The sequence below is a fragment of the Bubalus bubalis genome, chromosome 2 (assembly GCF_019923935.1).
Source record: "Bubalus bubalis isolate 160015118507 breed Murrah chromosome 2, NDDB_SH_1, whole genome shotgun sequence".
Taxonomy (NCBI): Eukaryota; Metazoa; Chordata; class Mammalia; order Artiodactyla; family Bovidae; genus Bubalus; species Bubalus bubalis.
The window spans coordinates 179,292,178-179,311,319 of NC_059158.1; the positions used below are offsets into that span (position 1 = coordinate 179,292,178).

A 19,142-nucleotide genomic window follows, 5' to 3' on the forward strand; every position below is an offset into this window, starting at 1 on the left:
GTCCGGGGCGGAGCTGACGCTGGGGGCGGTGCCTGCGCCGGGGAGGTCGCGGCGTAGCTCCGCCCCCGGCGTTGGCGGGAGATCCGAACGTCTGCAGAGTCTCTGATGGCGGTTGCGTGAGGTGGCTCGAGCTTCCAGCGGGTGTCCCGTTGGCTTGGTCTTCTCAGCGGCCATGAGGCGCAGAGGCCCGGAGAAGGAGGAGGAGGCCTGCGGCGTGTGGCTGGACGCCGCGGCGCTGAAGAGGCGGAAAACGCAGGTGGGTCGTTGCAGGAGAGAGGGTGGTTCGGGAGGGCCATGGGGCCCAAAGGCGTGTGGAGAGGCGTTTGGGTGAACCTGGAGATGATGGAGATAGAGTCGGGGGGCGAGAACGAACATATTTGGCAGTTGAGGGGAGAGAGGGGCCGGAGTCTGAAAAAGGCTGAAGAATGGGATTTGGGAAGGGTGGAGAGAAGAAAATGGGGTAGGAAGGCTGACAGGCAGGCTGGGTGGGGCGGCATGTGAAGAGGCTGGGACAGCGAGGTTTCGAGGTGAGGGAGAGTTTGGAGAGAGAATTTGCTTGAGGAGCGTAATGGAGCAGACAGACTCCTTAATGTAGAATCCCTGCGAGAAGGTAGCAGAGGCTCAAGTACGCGGAGGGGTGGGTGCGTATGCAAAGGGAAGTTCTCGCCGGGAGGGTCCGCTGCCCAGAACTGGTAACTTCAAGGGGGGGGAGAAAAATAGAAGAAAGGAAAAACATAAAAATATAAAAAAAATAGTGAGCATCCACTGATGTCACATACTGTATTAAGTATTTCATATGTATTATTTGTATCATCACCTTGATGGGAGTAAGGAGACTGCCGCCGGCGCTAAGTCGCTTCAGTCGTGTCCGACTCTTTGCGACCCCAGAGAGGGCAGCCCACCAGGCTCCCCCGTCCCTGGGATTCTCCAGGCAAGAACACTGGAGGGGAGGGGAGGTTAATTAAGCCAGGTTCAACCAACTAGGAGAATTGGAAATCAAACACAGGTTTGGCACATATGCAAGATTCTGTTAGTCATTACAAAGAAACAAAAGTATGAGATAATAATATTTACTGTTTATTGAGCATTTTAAGCTGGACATTGTGCTGAATATTTCCAAAGAGTTATTTTGTTTGGTACAGTTCTATGTAGTAGTAATAGATGTAATGTATGTAGTAATATGTTTAACATATGCAGTGAAATATCTAATATTTATAACCTTTCCCTGTCTCAGAGGCCACAGCTTTCTTGGGTATCCTTCCAGAGATAGTCTGTGCATCTACAAGCAAATGCATAACTATTCTTTTAAATAGTAGCATCATATATGTTGTTCTGCAGCTTGCTTATTTCACTCACTGTATCTTAAGGATTATTTCATATGGCTCACAGAAAGCTGCTTCATTCATTTTAAGGACTACATAGCATTCTGATATGAAATAGTATCCATTATATGCAATAATAATGTCTTAGTCAGCTGGGCTGCCATAACAGAATATCATAGACTGGGTGGCTTAAACCAACAGAATTAATTTTTTCATTATTCTGGAGGCTGGAAGTCTGAGATCAGGGTGCCGGTATGGTTGGATTCTGGTGAGGACTTCCTGGCTTGAAAACAGTTGCCTTATTCTTGTGTCCTCAAGTGGTCTTTTCTTGGTGTGTATGTGTGTATGTAGAGAGAGACAGAAATACATGTGTGTACTTGACCTGAAGCCACAAGAAGGCTAGTGTTGCTGAAGCAGAGTGAGGCGAACAGGAGTAGATGAGATCTAAAGAGTGTGAGAGAGCATAGGTGGCCAAATAATGTCATGTGGGTATTAGAGCCTCAACATACGAATTTTGGAGTACACGATTCAGCCATCGCAAGTACATATGTGCTGTGCTTAGTTGCTCAGTCACGTCCAACTCTTTGTGACCCCAAGGAATGTAGCCCACCAGGCTCCTCTGTCCATGAGGATTCTCCAGGCAAGAATACTGGAGTGGATTGCTATGCTCTCCTCCAGGGAATCTTCCCAACCCAGGGATCAAACCCAGGTCTCCCGCATTGCAGGCAGATTCTTTACTGTCTGAGTTATAGGGAAGCCCGCAAGTATATATAGTATTTATGTTTACCAGTCTTTTCTTAATAAGAAGCTGTCTCTGCTACTGCTGCTAAGTCACTTCAGTCGTGTCCGACTCTGTGTGACCCCAGAGACGTCAGCCCACAAGGCTCCCCCGTCCCTGGGATTCTCAGGCAAGAACACTGGAGTGGGTTGCCATTGCCTTCTCCAATGCAGGAAAGTGAAAAGTGAGAGTGAAGTCTCTCAGTCGTGTCCGACTCTTAGCGACCCCATGGACTGCAGCCCACCAGGCTCCTTCGTCCATGGGATTTTCCAGGCAAGAGTACTGGAGTGGGTTGCCATTGCCTTCTCCAGAAGCTGTCTCTAATCTTTTGCTATTAAAAATACTTATGAAATGAAGAGTTTTATACACACATCCTTTTGTACATATGCAAATAAATTGTCTGCAGGATCAATTTCTAGAAATGAGATAACTCGTTAAAGAATGTATATTTTTAAAATTAAGAACATGAAACATGTAACCTTGTTTAGTAAATACAAAAGTCTCTTTCTTCTATCCAGTGGTTAAAATGTAGATCACTTCAGAAATCTGAAACATATTTCCTGTAGCACAGGAGTTCTCCAGAGAGAGTCTGTGTAGGCCTTATATTTTTTGTTAACTATGTTTGTCGAGCCTGGTAGGCTGCAGTCCATGGGGTCGCTAAGAGTCGGACACGACTGAGAGACTTCACTTTGACTTTTCACTTTCATGCATTGGAGAAGGAAATGGCAACCCACTCCAGTGTTCTTGCCTGGAGAATCCCAGGGACGTGGGAGCCTGGTGGGCTGCCGTCTCTGGGGTCGCACAGAGTCGGACAGGACTGAAGCGACTTAACAGCAGCAGCAGCAGCAGCATGTTTGTTGAATTAGTAAAGTCATCTTGCTTCCTTGTCAACTTTTTTGTTCTTCTCTAGTATGTGAATGAGTATGCTCCAAAAATAGGAGTTTTATCATATTATAGCATAGATAGAATGGTGACCTTTTCCCCCACATATAGGGGAAAAGGCTAATTAATGGGTGGTAGGGAAATAAACATATTTATCAAAAATGACCAAAATGTGCCATGGGTGTTTTTACTTCTGGAGTTAGGAATAAGCCTTTTATACTTTTAGAATAAATACATTCTTGATTGATGTGAGAGGGATGGGAAATCTGTGTACCAGTTTAATTTAGAAAGAGAAGTAGAAGAGAGCTAAGAGAGAAAAAGGGATTATCCCTCAGGGAAGAGGAGAATCAATATTTGTTTCTATGTCTGTAACTCTGACACTCCAAGTCACACCTTTTCCTTTGATGATGTTATGATGAAAACATTTGTCTGTTGATCTGGTGCATGGCAGGAGTCCTCTCTCCAGGATCTGTAGGCCCTTTACTTTCCTCTGATTTCTGGAGGCCTGGACCTTATGACTGTAGTCACTGACGCCATTATTCCTAAAGACACTTTTATAAACATTTGTTCTTCCACTAGTTCCTGTTCCTCTGATGTTAAGATTTCCAGCCCAAAGCAAAGTCCTAAAGATTCCCTTTTACAGGATGTAGAATCCTGCTTCTTCCTAGATTAGCTATCCAATAGGCCTGAATGAGTTTTAATGTCAAGTGTCAATGAAAAATTAATAGTCAATTTAAGAAAGAAAGGGAAAATTTTATTTGGGCCAGCTTGAGGATTATAATCTGGGAGACAGTTTTTCAGAAAGCTCTGAGGACTATTCCTCCTATAGAGGTCAAGGCAAGGTTATATAAGTTTTTGAGATAAATGATTATATATGCAAAGTAATAAATTGAGTTTAGATAGGCAGGAGGAGAAGGGGACGACAGAGGATGAGATGGTTGGATAGCATCACCGACTCAATGGACATGAGTTTGAGCAAGCTCCAGGAGTTGGTGATGGACAGGGAAGCCTGGTGTGCTGCACCTCATGGGGTTGTAGAGTCGGATACGACTGAGCAACTGAACTGATTATGAAAAGAACATCCTTTTTTGGTGTTAGTTCTAGAAGGTCTTGTAGGTCTTAGAACCGTTCAGCTTCTTCGGCATTAGTGGTTGGGCCATAGACTTGGATTACTGTGATATTGAATGGTTTGCCTTGGAAATGAACAGAGATCACACTGTCGTTTTTGAGATTGTACCCAAGTACTACTGCATTTCGGACTCTTTCGTTGACTATGAGGGCTACTCCATTTCTTCTAAGGGATTCTTTTCCACAGTAGTAGATATAATGGTCATCTGAACTGAATTTGCCCATTCCTGTCATAGCTTTTCTTCCAAGGAGCAAGTGTCTTTTAATTTCATGGCTGCAGCCACCATCTGCAGTGATTTTGGAGTCCAAGGAAATAAAATCTGTCACTGTTTCTGTTGTTTCCCTATCTATTTGCCATGAAGTGATGGGACTGGATGCCTTGATCTTCATTTTTTTAATGTTGAGTTTTATGCCAGCTTTTTCACTTTTCTCTTTCACCTTCATCAAGAGGCTCTTTAGTTCTTCACTTTCTGCCATAAGGATGGTGTCATCTGAATATCTGAGGTTATGGATATTTCTCCCTGCAATCTTGATTCCAGCTTGTGCTTCATCCAGCCTGGCATTTCGCATGATGTACTCTGCATAGAAGTTAAATAAGCAGGGGGACAGTATACAGCCTTGACGTACTCCTTTCCCAATTTGGAACGAGTCCGTTGTTCCATGTCTGGTTCTAACTGTTGCTTCCTGACCAGCATACGGGTTTCTCAGGACGGAGCAAAGGTAGTCTGGTACTTCCATCTCTTGAAGAATTCTCCACAGTTTGTTGTGATCCACACAGTAAAAGGCTTTAGCGTAGTCAATGAAGCAGATGTTTTTCTGGAACTTTCTTGCTTTTTCGATAATCCAACAGTTGTTGGCAATTTGATCTTTGATTCCTCTTCCTTTTCTAAATCCAGCTTGAACATCTGGAAGTTCTTGGTTCACGTACTGTTGAAGCCTAGCTTGGAGAATTTTGAGCATTACTTTACTAGCATGTGAAATGAATACAAGTGTGTGGTAGTTTGAACATTCTTTGGCATTGCCTTTCTTAGGGATTGGAATGATAACTGACCTTTTCCAGTTCTGTGGCCACTGCTGAGTTTTCCAAATTTGCTGACATATTGAGTGCAGCACTTTCACAGCATCATCTTTTAGGATTTGAAATAGCTCAGCTGGAATTCCTTCACCTCCACAGCTTTGTTCGTAGTGAGGCTTCCTAAGGCCCGCTTGACTTCGCATTCCAGGATGTCTGGCTCTAGGTGAGTGATCACACCATCGTGGTTATCTGGGTCCAAAATGCAGTACTTGGGTACTTTTTATTGGCCATCTTTGAAAAAGACAATTACAGTTTTTTGTATTCAGCAAATTCGAAAAAATTGGGGCTATTATTTCTAAGTATATTTTCTGCTGTCTTTCACCTTGTTTTTTGGAATTCTTGTTATATGTGTGCTCCATATTCCACAGACCATTAAGAATTTATTCTTTTCAGTTTCTCACTCTGCTTCATTTTGGATTGTTTATATTGTTATAACTTCAGGTCATACTGTTTTTTTTTTCCTGTAGTCTCTCTAATCTATTAAGCCCATCTACTGAATGTTTCATAACTTCTATTTCTTTCATTATTTTCACATTTTCCTTTAAATCCTTGAGCATATTTAAAGTTTGCTAATTCTGTCATCCTTTATATTTATATGTACACACACATACATACATACATACATACGGGCCTAACAGGTCAGCTTGCAGTTCCCTGGATCTTAGTTCCCTGACCAGGGAGTGAACCCAGGTCCTCAGCAGTGAAAGGGTGAAGTCCTAACCACTAAATTGCCAGGGAGTTCCCAGTCATCCCTGGTTTTTCTGAGTCTGTTTCCATTAACTGATCCCCCACTCCACCCCCACCTCCCCATTATGTGTTATTTTCCTGCATTTCACATATCTAGCAATGTTTTGTTGGGTACTTGACCATGGTTCTACATTGCTGGGGGTCTGGATTTTGTTGTCTTTAAAGAATATTGAAATTTGTTTTGGCAGGTAGTTACTTGCTAATCACACTGCTCTTTTTTTAAAAAAAGTATTCATTTATATTTATTTTTGGCTATGCGAGTCTTCACTGATGCATTGACTTTTCCTCTAGTTGCAGAGTGGAGGCCACTCTAGTTGCGGTGTGAGGGCTTCTCCTTGCTGTGGTTTCTCGGGTGGAGCATGGGTTCTGGGGTGCACAGGCTACAGCAGTTGCGGCTCCTGGGCTCTAGAGCACAGGCTCAATCAGTACTTGTGGCGCATGGGCTTAGTTGTTCCTTGGCATGTGGTATCTTCCTGAATCAGGAATCGAATCCATGTCTCCTGCATTGGCAGGTGGATTCTTTACCACTGAGCCACCAGGGAAGTCCCAGTCAGCTTGTTCTTAAGCTTTGTTAGGACTGGTTGATTCAACAAACATGAACTTGGGGAGACTCTGGGTGATGGTGAGGGACAAGGCAACCTGGTATGCTGTAGTCCATGGGGTTGCTAAGAGTCAGACATGACTTGGTGACTGAAAAAATAGCAGGACAGGTTTGGAATAGTTTTTGTTCTGGGGCCAGTTTAGAATTGCTAAGGGGCGATCCTTCTAATTCTGCTAAATGTCCCTGATGTTAAAAAGGTCTTTCTAGGAAGAAATGTGTTTTTAGGTCTTCCATCCATTTTTTGATTGGGTTTTTTTTTTTTATATTGAGCTCCATAAGCTGTTTGTATATTTTGGAGATTGGTCTTTTGTCTGTTGTTTTGTTTGCAAATGTTTTCTCCCATTCTGATAATTGTCTTTTCATCTTATTTATGGTTTCCTTTGCTGTGCAAAAGCTTTTAAGTTTAATTAGGTTCCATTTGTTTATTTTTGTTTTCATTACTTTAGGAGGTGGGTTCAAAAAGATCTTGCTGTGGTTTATGTCAGAGTATATTTCCTATGTTTTCCTCTAAGAGTTTTATAGTGTCCAGTCTTACATTTAGGTCTTTAATCCAAGTATCATATATTAACACATATATGTAGAATCTAGAAAAATGGTACAGATGAACTTATTTCCAGGGCAGGAATAGCGATGCAGATGTAGAGAATGGATGTGTGGACACAGGGATAAGGTGAGGGTGGGATGAACTGGGAGATTAGGATTGACATACATACACTACCATGTGTAAACCAGGTAGCTGATGGGAAACTTCTGTATACTACAGGGAAATCAGCTTGGTGCTCTGTGATGACCTAGATGGGGGCATAGGGGTGTGGGTGGGAGGGAGGTCCAAGAGGGAGGAGTTCTATGGCTCAAACAGTAAAGAATCTGCCTGCAGTGCAGGAGACCTGGGTTTGGTCCCTGGGTTAGGCAGATTCCCTGGAGAAGGAAATGGCCACCCGCTCCAGTATTCTTGTCTGGAGAATTCCATAGACAAAGGAGCCTGGTGGGCTACAGTAAATGGGGTAATGAAGAGTCAGACCCAACTGAGCAACTAACACTTTCACTTCTCACTTAGTTGTGCAGCAGAAACTAACAACACTGGAAAGCAATTATACACCAATTAAAAAAAAAGTGTTTCTACGTTGGCTAGTGAGAACCCTCCCAGCCCTGTGTGAGCTCTAGGAATTGTTCATCTTGTGCTTCCTGGCATTTTTTGTCTGACCTCATGGGGTTTTGCCTACCACACAAGTGGGTTTGTTTTCAGTAATGAACTGAAGGGCTCTCGATGTAGATTTCTGGATGTGCTTCTCTGTGCTGCAAATCCCATCTACCTCATCTTTCCCCAAATTCCAGTCTCAGCCTGCTCAATTCATTAAGACGGCAGTGCTCTGCCTGGGTATCTCTCTACATACAATGCAATCTGACAAGTGCTACCTAGGGCGACCCAGGGTTCATCTTATTTTTCCTGCTTTCGGGGATCAGTCCTGCACTGCCTGTTATCCATCATCCAAAATCAGTTGTTTCTATATCTGATTCAGTTTTCTAGTTTTGTATGGTGGAAGGAAATACTCCATACTAATACTACAAGTCTATGAATTTTATGCCCAGGATTTTCCAAATGTTAAAATGAAGTCAACTTTGGGCTAGAATTAATACTTTGGTTCACATTTCAGGCCTACTTCCAAATTGGTACATTGTTGTTGTTCATTTGCTAAGTTGTGTCCGGCTTTGTGACCCCATGGACTGCAGCAGGCCAGGCTTTCCTGTCCTTCACTGTCTCCTGGAGTTTGCTGCAACTCATGTCTATTGAGTTGGTGTTGCCATCCAACTTATGTCCAACCATCTCATCCTCTGCTGTCCCCTTCTCCTCCTGCCTTAATCTTTCCCAGCTAGGGTCTTTTCCAGTGAGTTGGCTCTTTGCATCAGGTGGCCAAAGTATTGGAGCTTCAGCATCTATCCTTCCAATGAATATTCAGGGTTGATTTCCTTTAGGATTGACTGGTTTGATCTCCTTGCCATACAAGGGACTCTCAAGAGTATTCTCCAGCACCAAAGTTTGAAAGCATCATTTCTTTGGCACTCAACCTTCTTTGTGGTCCAACTCTTACATCCATACATGACTACTGGAAAAACCATAGCTTTGACTCTATGGACCTTTGTTGGCAAAGTTGTGTCTCTGCTTCTTAATATGCTGTCTAGGTTAGTCATAGCTTTTCATCCAAGGAGCAAGTGTCTCCTTGTCAAGTGGGCCTTAGGAAGAATTACTACAAACAAAACTAGTGGAGGTGATGAAATTCCAGCTGAACTATTTCAAATCCTAAAAGATGATGCTGTTAAGCTGCTGCACTCAATATGCCAGCAAACTTGGAAAACTCAGCAGTGGCCACAGGACTGGAAAAGGTTAGTTTTCATTCCAGTCCCAAAGGCAATGACAAAGAATGTTCAAACTACTGTTCAAATGTGCTTGTTTTGCATGCTAGCAAGATAATGCTCAAAATCCTTCAAGCTACACTTCAACAGTACATGAAACTGGTACATGGATATTGGCAAATCTCATTCTGTCTTTGACTTTCACAGCCAAATTGAATATAATCCTACTTTCCCTACTGTTTGGGCATTCCACAACAAGCAAATGGAAACAAAACCAAATCACAAATAAAGGAGCACGGGATGAGTGTAAGTGTAGTGACATTGGTGCTGCTGCTCTGCTCCTCCTCTTATTAACAGCCAACTATTATTGTTGTCTGAGAATTGTGTAAGCCTTTTTTATATGAATCAACTCACCAAATCCTCCTAACTGCCCTGTGGGTTTGGTACTGTTATTGTCTCCATTTCACAGATGAGAATGATACAGAGATCGAACAACTTCTAGAGGGTCATGCAGTTAATAGGCTGTGGCAAAACTGGTGTTGATTTGAGCAGAAGCTGTGTGACTTGGGAGACATGCTATTAAACCACTATGTGACTATTTGAAAACTATTGAAAATGAATCAATTGCTGCTGCTGTAGAATCATAAATTATCTTTAAGTATAAAGGAGAGAATATCTTCTGTGGAATCCCTTCAACAGATCCTGTTTGTTTAGTCAGCCTGCTGATTTCCACGGGGAAGCACAAAGAATGGGCTAGAATTGGAATATATGATTCTTGAGGAAAAACAGACACCATCAGTATGGCAGAAAACGGTGGAAGGAGAGGTACAGCCAAAACTAGAGAAGCGTATATGTGGAGTCCAAAAGATCTAGTGTGGTTCCAAGAGGGCAACTGCTGTTTATTGAGTCTTTCCTGTCTGAGCTGTCTTGATATTAATCGTTTCTATTATTCTTTTTCTCCCCTTCCTTAGACACATTTAATCAAGTCAAGCACCAAAATGTTAACACTCCTTCCTGGAGAGAGACAGGCTAAAATTTCTTTTACTCAAAGAAGCTGTCCATCTGCAGGCACTCGGCAGACCAGCATTGCTTCCTTCCTCACCTTGCAGCCAGGTATGGTGAGCACACTGAAAGCAATCAGGGTGCAAAAGGGAGTGCACGCATCTTCCAAGCTGAGCATTTATGAGAAGTGTCACCAGTGCTTTGTGTTAAACTTAGCTGACTTATTAGACGAGTTATAAAGCACTAGAAAACATCGTCTTTTGGAAAGCAATATATACGTGCTTTTACAAACATGCTTTTCTGGTTCTGTTTATCACAGTCTATAAAATTAAATATTGGTATTCTTTGACAGAGCAGTGAGGAAAGGTATACTTGAGGATTGGGGGTGCAGAGGGGAGCCATTAGTAAAGTATATGTATTAGTAAGGTATATGTCTTGGATTGGCCACAGTTAATAGTCTGTATAAGATTAATTGATAATTGATGTCTATATGAAGCTTCTCAAATTAATCAAAGTTCAAAGGTGTTTTTTCCTTAGAAAGCTTGGCATAAAGTTGGCTTGTGTCTCATCATTCCTTGGCAATTCTTTGTTCACATGTTCCTCTTTGGGGACCAGCTGCCTCAGAGCAGGCTGGGGCTTACACAGCAGGATTCTTGTCAGTTGACGGGTGCTGGGAAGAGTTCTAATTCTTGGTGCCATTCCCAGGACTGCTTTGCCTAAGCCTTCAAAATGCTTTCTCCCTACCAGAAACAAAAACTTAAAACGATCTTTTGCTTTAAGCAACGAGTGCAGATTTTTTCAAAACCACTTTCCAATTCAAAATTCTTGTATATAGATATAGTCTGTATTGAAATCTTAGAAAAAGTTGAGAACGCTTTTAAAAAACAATTTCTGTAGTATATTTCTTGGAGAAAGAAAGAAGAGTTATCAGATTTGTTTATAATTAGATCTTGGCCTCATTTGTGGGGGAGTAGGAATTTCATGTTACATTTATCCTTAAGGCAGACAGGATCCATTCCACACCTGATAAAACATACAGGCTAGACACTAATAGTTTTTTTAATTGTCCTTTCTACTGATTGACTTAGCAAATAATTGTATCTTTATTCCATTTTCCATGAATATTTGGGGAGTGGGAGACTTACATTCTGTCACAAGATTTCTGAGTTGGCTGGTTAATGTGATCTCTGAGACTTTACAAAAACGGTATATATTGAACATGTTTCTCAAAGGATAACATCCAGGAGTAATATTTGGCCAGCATCACTATTCAGAAGAAGCTACATGTTAAATAAAAAACAAAAGCAAAACTGATCTTCCCTATTGTGTTAAACAAACCCATAACATGAAAATGTGAAGAGTAGGCTGTGGTCTGATTATATGCCATGTTTATTAGGTAGGTCAAAGCAAGCACCCATATATTTTGAGAAGGGGAATGTAAGAGCTGTGTTTTAGACTAGAGATTGAAAGCAGGAAGATCAAAGGTAGTATGGTAGCTGATACTGATTACAGAAAAAGCCACCTGAAGCCTACTCAGGTGGAGTTTTCCTGCAGAATAATATTTGTTCATCTGTTTTACTAGGAAAGACAAATGGTGCTGACCAGAGGAGTGTTTCATCTCATACAGAAAGTCAGACCAACAAAGAGTCTAAGGAAGACACAACCCAGTTGGAACATCTGACCCAGGGCTTGCGGGCTTACTTCATGGCACCCCCTTTAGCCACTTCAACCCCTGCAGACATCCAGGAAGCTAGACTTTCTCCTCAGTCTCTCAAGGCTTCTTGCCACCATGGAATGGGAACCCCATACTTGACTGTGCCGTGTTTGTTCCGGCCTGATACCTCAGTCTGTGCTGGAGAGAGTAAGGCCTCACTGGCCTGCTCCTTCGCCCAGGACCTGGAGAGCTCTTGCTTGCTGGACCAAAAAGAGGGAGAGAATTCTTCCTGTGAAAGGGAATGGCTTCATGGATCTAAGAAAAATAATTATCAGAGTGTGGAGAGACACAGTAAAACAACTGGGCACAAGGGCAATCAGCTCTTGGATAAGACTAACTTGGAAAATGTGTCTGCTAAAAGAAGCAGGCAGGCCCCTGTCCTTCAAACATACAAGGATTCCCGGCGCGGAGCAAACACGAAAGCAGTAAAACAAAGCTCTTGCCCTATTCCTGGGTTTTCCTGGGACAGTGAAAGGAATGACAAGGACTCCTGGAGTCAGCTTTTCACTGAGGATTCTCAGGGCCAGCGGGTCATTGCCCACAACTCTAGAGCTCCTTTCCGAGATGTAACCAACGACCAAAATCAGGGCTATGGGCGGGTCCCTAATAGCCTTTGGGCTCAGTGCCAGGACAGGACCACCCAGTTCAATCTGCAGCCTGATTCACTCTTTACCCAGGACTCTGAAGGTAATCAAGTTATCAGGCACCAAGCCTAAATGTCTTTGTGAAGGTTTGGGTGTTTGGTTTTAAAAGTACCTAGAAATGACATGTAAGAAAACATCTTCAGGGGGTGAGTATGTTTGAGGAGGGGAATGTAAGATTTTCGTTTTAGAAAGGTCTTTCAGGAGAATGGTCTTTGGTGGGAGGGAAGCATGGGATGAGGCTGTTGTGATTGAGCATTTTCTTTGTGTCAATAAAGCAGGTGGTACCACTTGTTGAGACAGTGTGACTGGCTTCATGTCTTGCTCTGAGGATGAGGTGGCTGGTGAATTCCCTGCATGAGTTGTGGTGAGCACGGAGGGGGCAGGGCAGGTACTCATCCCTCCACTAGAGCCCGCTACGCAGCCTGCACAGAGGGGCCTCTTTGCCCTTTTAGATGCTTCTGACTTGGAAGCTGCTTCTTATGGATATGTGTTTTTCTAATCTTTGGCTGTAATTTTACCCATTCAACCTAAGCTTGTCACCATTATTCTTGACTTTTTTGAGTGATGAGGCAATTCTCCCAGACCAGGCATACAGGGACAGGGAGGATAGACAGAGAAGTAGAATGATTAGGTAGTTTTGTTATTTTATTTTTGTGGTAACTTTACAGTATTTTAGGATTATATATGTTTAAACATCTCCCTGAAAAGGGCTGACTTATAATGATCTAAACGGGAGAGAACCCCCTTTGTAAAACTATGAATCCAAATAAATGACTGTTTACAAAGCTGGCTCTGATGGTAATTAAAACATTACCAATTTCGTTTTTTTTGAAAAAGCAATGTTCCGTCACTGCCATGGGTCTGATCCGAACACAAATCCAATCTGATTTGTGTTCTATTCAAGACATCATCCACCGGGCAGCAGTTTCCCATGTTGCAGGTGTGGTACGTAGGAGGCTTAAAAATAAGCCTCTAGGGGGCAAGCGTGCAAGTTATAGGATGGACTGGCTTTAAGAAGTTAAGTGTTTCTAAAGGGAACAAGAAGCTCCCTAGGGAAGAAGCTTCCTCCTATAAAGGCAGGAACCTGTTTACAAAAGCTCATATACCTTGAAATCAATAGGAATTCTATACCTATAGGGGATACTGGGTGGTCACAACTCAAGAGATGGACACAACCAATGCAGTATCTCTCCAGATCCTTCCTTTAATGTCAGGTAATGCTTCAACCCAAACACACACAGGATACATACTGTAGTAAAAAGGACCTGAGGGCATCTGAGTCATGCATGGTATAGTAAGTACAAACCTTGGCCCCAGGCAAAGGAGCTGTCAAGGGCCTGGAAGATTCACTCTTCATTTCTCTTTCCTGCTTGGCTTAAAGTCCATGGAAGAGAAAGAGCTTTCAATCAGTGGAACCAATGAGGCGTCAGGGCCTTGGAGGGTAGATTTGGTTGTACAGTATTACAAAATATATTTAAGAAAAAAAACAGCCCAGGCCTCCCAGCAGTATCCCAAGCCTCAGCTGGTCCAGTGGCCCAACCTCTACATGTAAGTGTTAAGACAGGGAAGGGGGAGAGAATGATTGCTGGGCATTGGTGTCAGTTCATGATGGAGCAGCATAAGATTTTCCCTGCCCTGTGAATGTGCACATACATTTATAGCCCCCTCCCCTCAGCCCTGCTCTGCTGCAAGGAAGCGGCTGAGAGTGATTGACAGCTGGGCACAAAGTGTTCAGTGAGACCAGTTATGGGGTATATAGTGCAGTGAAGTCAGTCTTTCATTTAGGACCTACTTTCACACAGGAGAAGGGAAAAACCAGAAAGTTCTATCTCACCCTTTAAATTGAGACATTCCAACGCATATAATTACCTGTGTCTCAGCTCAAAACAGTCCTTTAGCTTCTAAGGTTTGAGTATGGAAAACATATAATGCAGCTCTTCTTAGTCCAAGCTCTAGCTTTCGGCAAGACTGTTGCAGATTTCTAACTGATAGGCAGAAACATCTGCGGTGAGGAAGGCAGCTACTGAAGGAATTCCAGGAGCGTGAGACTGAGTTGCAGAGCTGAGTGATATCAGTTCCCTTTTCTATTGGTATCTTCTTCCTTCAGAGCAAACTTCCTCCTTAGGACCTCAGAGATAAGAACAGCAGGATCTTCCTCCTTCAGTGAACTCCGGCTCCTAGAAATAGAATAATAGCTTATGTTTATTGAGTACTTTGGTTTTTCCAGTAATCATGTATGGATGTGAGAGTTGGACTATAAAGAAAGCTGAGTGCTGAATTGAAGCTTTTGAACTGTGGTGTTGGAGAAGACTCTTGAGAGTCCCTTGGACTGCAAGGAGATCCAACCAGTCCATCCTGAAGGAGATCAGTCCTGAGTGTTCACTGGAAGGACTGATGCTGAAGCTGAAACTCCAATACTTTGGCCACCCGATGTGAAGAGCTGACTCATTTGAAAAGACCCTGATGCTGGTAAAGATTGAGGGCAGGAGGAGAAGATTGAGGGCAGAGGATGAGATGGTTGGATGGCCTCAGCGACTCAATGGACACGAGTTTGGGTAAACTCTGGGAGTTGGTGATGGACAGGGAGGCCTGGCATGCTGCAGTCCACGTGGTCGCAAAGAGTCGGACATGACTGAGCGACTGAACTGATTTAGTACTTATTCTGTCCTGAGCTGTGTTTTCTGTGTTGGAATATAATCTTATTTAATCCTCACAACACTCTTATGAGGTAGAAGCTATTACAATCCTTTTTTACCAATGAGGAGATTGAAGCACAACAATGTTATGACTACGCCCAAAGTCATTAGTCAGTAAGTGATGAGTCCAGAGTTTAAAACCAAGCTTGCAGATCTCATCTTTTCATTAGACATGGTTTTACTATTTCCTGCAATGGCTATAAAATGTGGGCAAAGGACCATTAACCTGTTGGTATTGGCCTGTCGTGGCTAAGCTTCTGATCTATCTTATAAGCTCTTCTTATATCTTATAAGCTCTATCTTATAAGCAATCCAGAATTTACAGTTAAATGTTCACATTATAAGACCCATGGGAGCAAAACCAGTTCCAGATTAGGGTAGGTTCAAATTACCTGATAACCTCAGGTATCTTCCCGGAAAGTAGTTGCTTGAAATCCTAGTGAACTTATATAATCCTCATGAAGGCATTTTATTGGTCATTATGCTAGATATAAGGGCTAAGATTATTATTAAACCTCGAAAACCAAACCAAGAGGAACTGCCTTCAGTCTGTCACATTTCTGAACCTTGAGGACAGGACTACTTTCACATTCTTACTCATCAATCCAGCTCCTTCTATCAACAAAGGAGAAAAGATCCCAGGGCATGAGTGAGAGTAAGGGCTTAGCAGTAGGGGATTACAGATCTAATTGGTGCAAGAGGCAAGTGTAAGAAAGTTGGAGAGTCAGTCTATAAAATACTGATCAGAAGAAGGCAGCAGCAGCCAAATTTGGGAATGCTGGAGATCAAAGAACTGGGGGTCTGTATGACCAGCCTGACTAGGGACAGGTAGTAGGATCTACTACCAGCATCCTTGTCTAGTTTTCAGAAGAAAATGGGACTAGAAAACAAAAAGGGATCTTGTGTGAGGCGAGTCACTGTCTCTTTAAAAGTAACTTTATCATTTCAGGAGGCAGCCCTCACCTCCCCAGCCCTGAAAAGTTTTTTTTTTTTTAAAGGCAAAATAATTTTTAATGGCATAAATGAATAAGCAAACAATGTACAAGGCCTAAGCCCTAGTTAACTCATGTGTAGCTACAGATTGATTAATCTGTTTGTAGGTTCACAGATGGGTTCTGTAACTAGGACACTTAACAAAGGATAATTCTGAAACGTAAAATTTACACGTCTGCAGATACTGGCTTCGGAGAAGGCAATGGCACCCCACTCCAGTACTTTGCCTGGAAAATCCCAAGGACGGAGGAGCCTGGTAGGCTGCAGTCCATGGGGTCGCTAAGAGTCGGACACACCTGAGCGACTTCACTTTCACTTTCACACATTGGAGAAGGAAATGGCAACCCACTCCAGTGTTCTTGCCTGGAGAATCCCAGGGATGGGGGAGCCTGGTGGCTGCCGTCTATGGGGTCACACAGAGTCGGACACGACTGAAGTGACTTAGCAGCAGCAGCAGCAGATACTGGCTTATTTGCATCCACCCAACAATTTTTCTTTATTTCTTATTGAAGGATAATTGCTTTACACAATTTTGCTGTTTTCTGTCAAACCTCAACATGAATTAGCCAGAGGTATACATATATCCCCTCTCTTCTGAACCTCCCCCCATCTCTCTCCCCACCCCACCCCTCTAGGTTGATATACAGCCCGTTGAGTTTCCTGAGCCTTATAGCAAATTCCCGTTGGCTATCTATTTTACATATGGCAATGTAAGTTTCCATGTTACTCTTTCCATACATCTCACCCTCTCCCCTCTCCCCATGTCTGTAAGTCTATTCTCTGTCTGTTTCTCCACTGCTGCCCTATAGATAATTCTTCAGAACCATTTTTCTAGATTCCATATATATGTTAGAATACGGTATTTATCTTTCTCTTTCTGACTCACTTCACTCTGTATAATAGCTTCTAGGTTTATCCACCTCATTACAACTGACTCAAACGTGTTCTTTTATGGCTAATATTCCATTGTGTATATGCACCACAACTTCTTTATCCCTTCATCTTCGATGGACATCTAGGTTGCTTCCATGTTTTATCTATTGTAAATAGTGCTGCAATGATCACCAACTCCCGGAGTTCACTCAGACTCATGTCCATCGAGTCAGTGATGCCATCCAGCCATCTCATCCTCTGTTGTCCCCTTCTCCTCCTGCCCCCAGTCCCTCCCAGCATCAGAGTCTTTTCCAATGAGTCAACTCTTGGCATGAGGTGGCCAAAGTATTGGAGTTTCAGCTTTAGCATCATTCCCTCCAAAGAAATCCCAGGGCTGATCTCCTTCAGAATGGACTGGTTGGATCTCCTTGCAGTCCAAGGGACTCTCAAGAGTCTTCTCCAACACCACAGTTCAAAAGCATCAATTCTTCGGCGCTCAGCTTTCTTCACAGTCCAAGTCTCACATCCATACATGACCACAGGAAAAACCATAGCCTTTGACTAGAGGGACCTTTGTTGGCAAAGTAATGTCTCTGCTTTTGAATATGCTATCTAGGTTGGTCATAACTTTCCTTCCAAGGAGTAAGCGTCTTTGATGGACAGGGAGGCCTGGTGTGCTGCGATTCATGGGGTCGAGAAGAGCCGGACACGACTGAGCGACTGAACTGAACTGAACAATGGTATATGATACATGTCTCTTTCAATTTTAGTTTCCTCGGGGTACATGCCTAGGAGTGGGATTGCTGGGTCATATGGTAGTTTTATTCCTAGTTTTTTAAGGAATCTCCATACTGTCTTCCATAGTGGCTGTATCAATTTACATTCCCACCAACAGTGCAAGAGTGTTCCTTTTCCCCACGCCCTCTCCAGCATTGATTGTTTGTAGACTTTCTGATGACGGCCATTCTGACTGGTGTGAGGTGATATCTCGTATTTTTGATTTGCATTTCTCTAATAATGAGCAATGTTGAGCATCTTTTCATGTGTTTGTTAGCCATCTGTATGTCTTCTTTGGAGAAATGTCTGTTTAGGGCTTTCCCCCACTTTCTGATTGGGTTGTTTGTTTTTCTGGCATTGAGTTGTATGAGCTGTTTGTATATTTTGGAAATTGATCCTTTGTCAGTTGTTTCATTTGCTACTATTTTCTCCCATTCTGAGGGTTGTCTTTTCACCTTGCTTACAGTCTCCTTTGCTGTGCAAAAGCTTTTAATCACGTCCCACTTGTTTACTTTTGTTTTTATTTCCATTACTCTAGGAGGTGGGTCATAGAGAATCTTGCTTTGATTTCTGTCATCGAGTGTTCTGCTTGTTTTCCTCTAATAAGAGTTTTATAGTTTCTAGTCTTACATTTAGGTCTTTAATCTATTTTATCTTTGTGTGTGTTGTTAGGAGGTGTTCTAATTTCATTCTTTTACATGTAGCTGTCCAGTTTTCCCAGCATCATTTATTGAAGAGGCTGAAAACAGCTTTTTAACTGCATTAAAAAACACAGCTGCACACCTGGCCTCTGGACTTTGAGGTTAAGATGTCAAATATTTCAATGCCCAGGAATCTACATTTAAATAAACACTTCTGGTATGTCCCATGCAGTAGAGAAACACTGCAAGCAGATGACTCTCAGGCTGGAGCTCCAGGGCTTCTCTGCTAGATGAGTTTCTCATGGTAGGTATTTCCCAAATCCCCTCACACTCCCATCAGAAACACCTAGAGTTCTACTCCTTGGGTGTTCTGCTTTGGTAAGTTTAAGGTGTATTTTGAACAAACCCAAGCAATTCTGATAGGCAGCCAGAGTTAGGCACTAGGCATCTCAAAAGCTTTGTTCGTAAATCTGTGTTTCCAGGGGTGGTTTGAATAATGGACCACTATTTAAAGGGAATTCTCCTTCCACCACGTCTACTTTTTGAGATACTAAAATAACTATTATGCAACTGTACTTTGAAGGATGGGGCACAGGGACACTTATTACTAGCAGTATGAGAACCGGAGTGGTGAAGCCTTGCTGGAGGACAGAAGCTGGATTAGATGAGCCTTCTAATTAAACCTCTGTTTAGTAACATTTGGTTGGGTTAGGTCATCCCAACCAAATGTAAAGTGTTGCTCTTTTTTCAAACTGGGGTCCCCAGGCACTAGCAAGCGGGCAGCAAGCATTGTGAATGAAATTACACATTGCTACTAATGAGGATTTATTATTTAAGTATTTACTTTCTATTAGATAATTAGCCACAGGCAACTTAAACAGTAGGGGATTCAGTGGCTAAGACTCTGAGGTCCCAAT

General features: G+C 42.7%; 2 protein-coding genes across 5 annotated transcripts in view; one reads left to right on the plus strand and one right to left on the minus strand.

Moving 5' to 3' along the window:
* LOC102413238 (aurora kinase A and ninein interacting protein) lies at positions 1-14,256 on the plus strand. Its single transcript, XM_006055420.4, is given in 5 exon segments — positions 1-256; positions 9,857-9,998; positions 11,470-12,288; positions 14,190-14,201; positions 14,204-14,256. Coding segments are annotated over 5 exon segments (1,110 nt in total). The 5' UTR covers positions 1-172.
* The window catches only part of MTFR1L (mitochondrial fission regulator 1 like), a 15,632-nt gene continuing 9,367 nt past the window's right edge, over positions 12,878-19,142 (minus strand). For all 4 annotated transcript variants that reach the window (XM_025278705.3, XM_044938105.2, XM_025278704.3 and 1 more), the window contains exon 7: positions 12,878-14,422. In XM_025278705.3, coding sequence (XP_025134490.3) covers positions 14,317-14,422 — 106 coding nt within the window. In that variant the 3' untranslated portion in view covers positions 12,878-14,316. The remainder of the gene's footprint in view (positions 14,423-19,142) is intronic.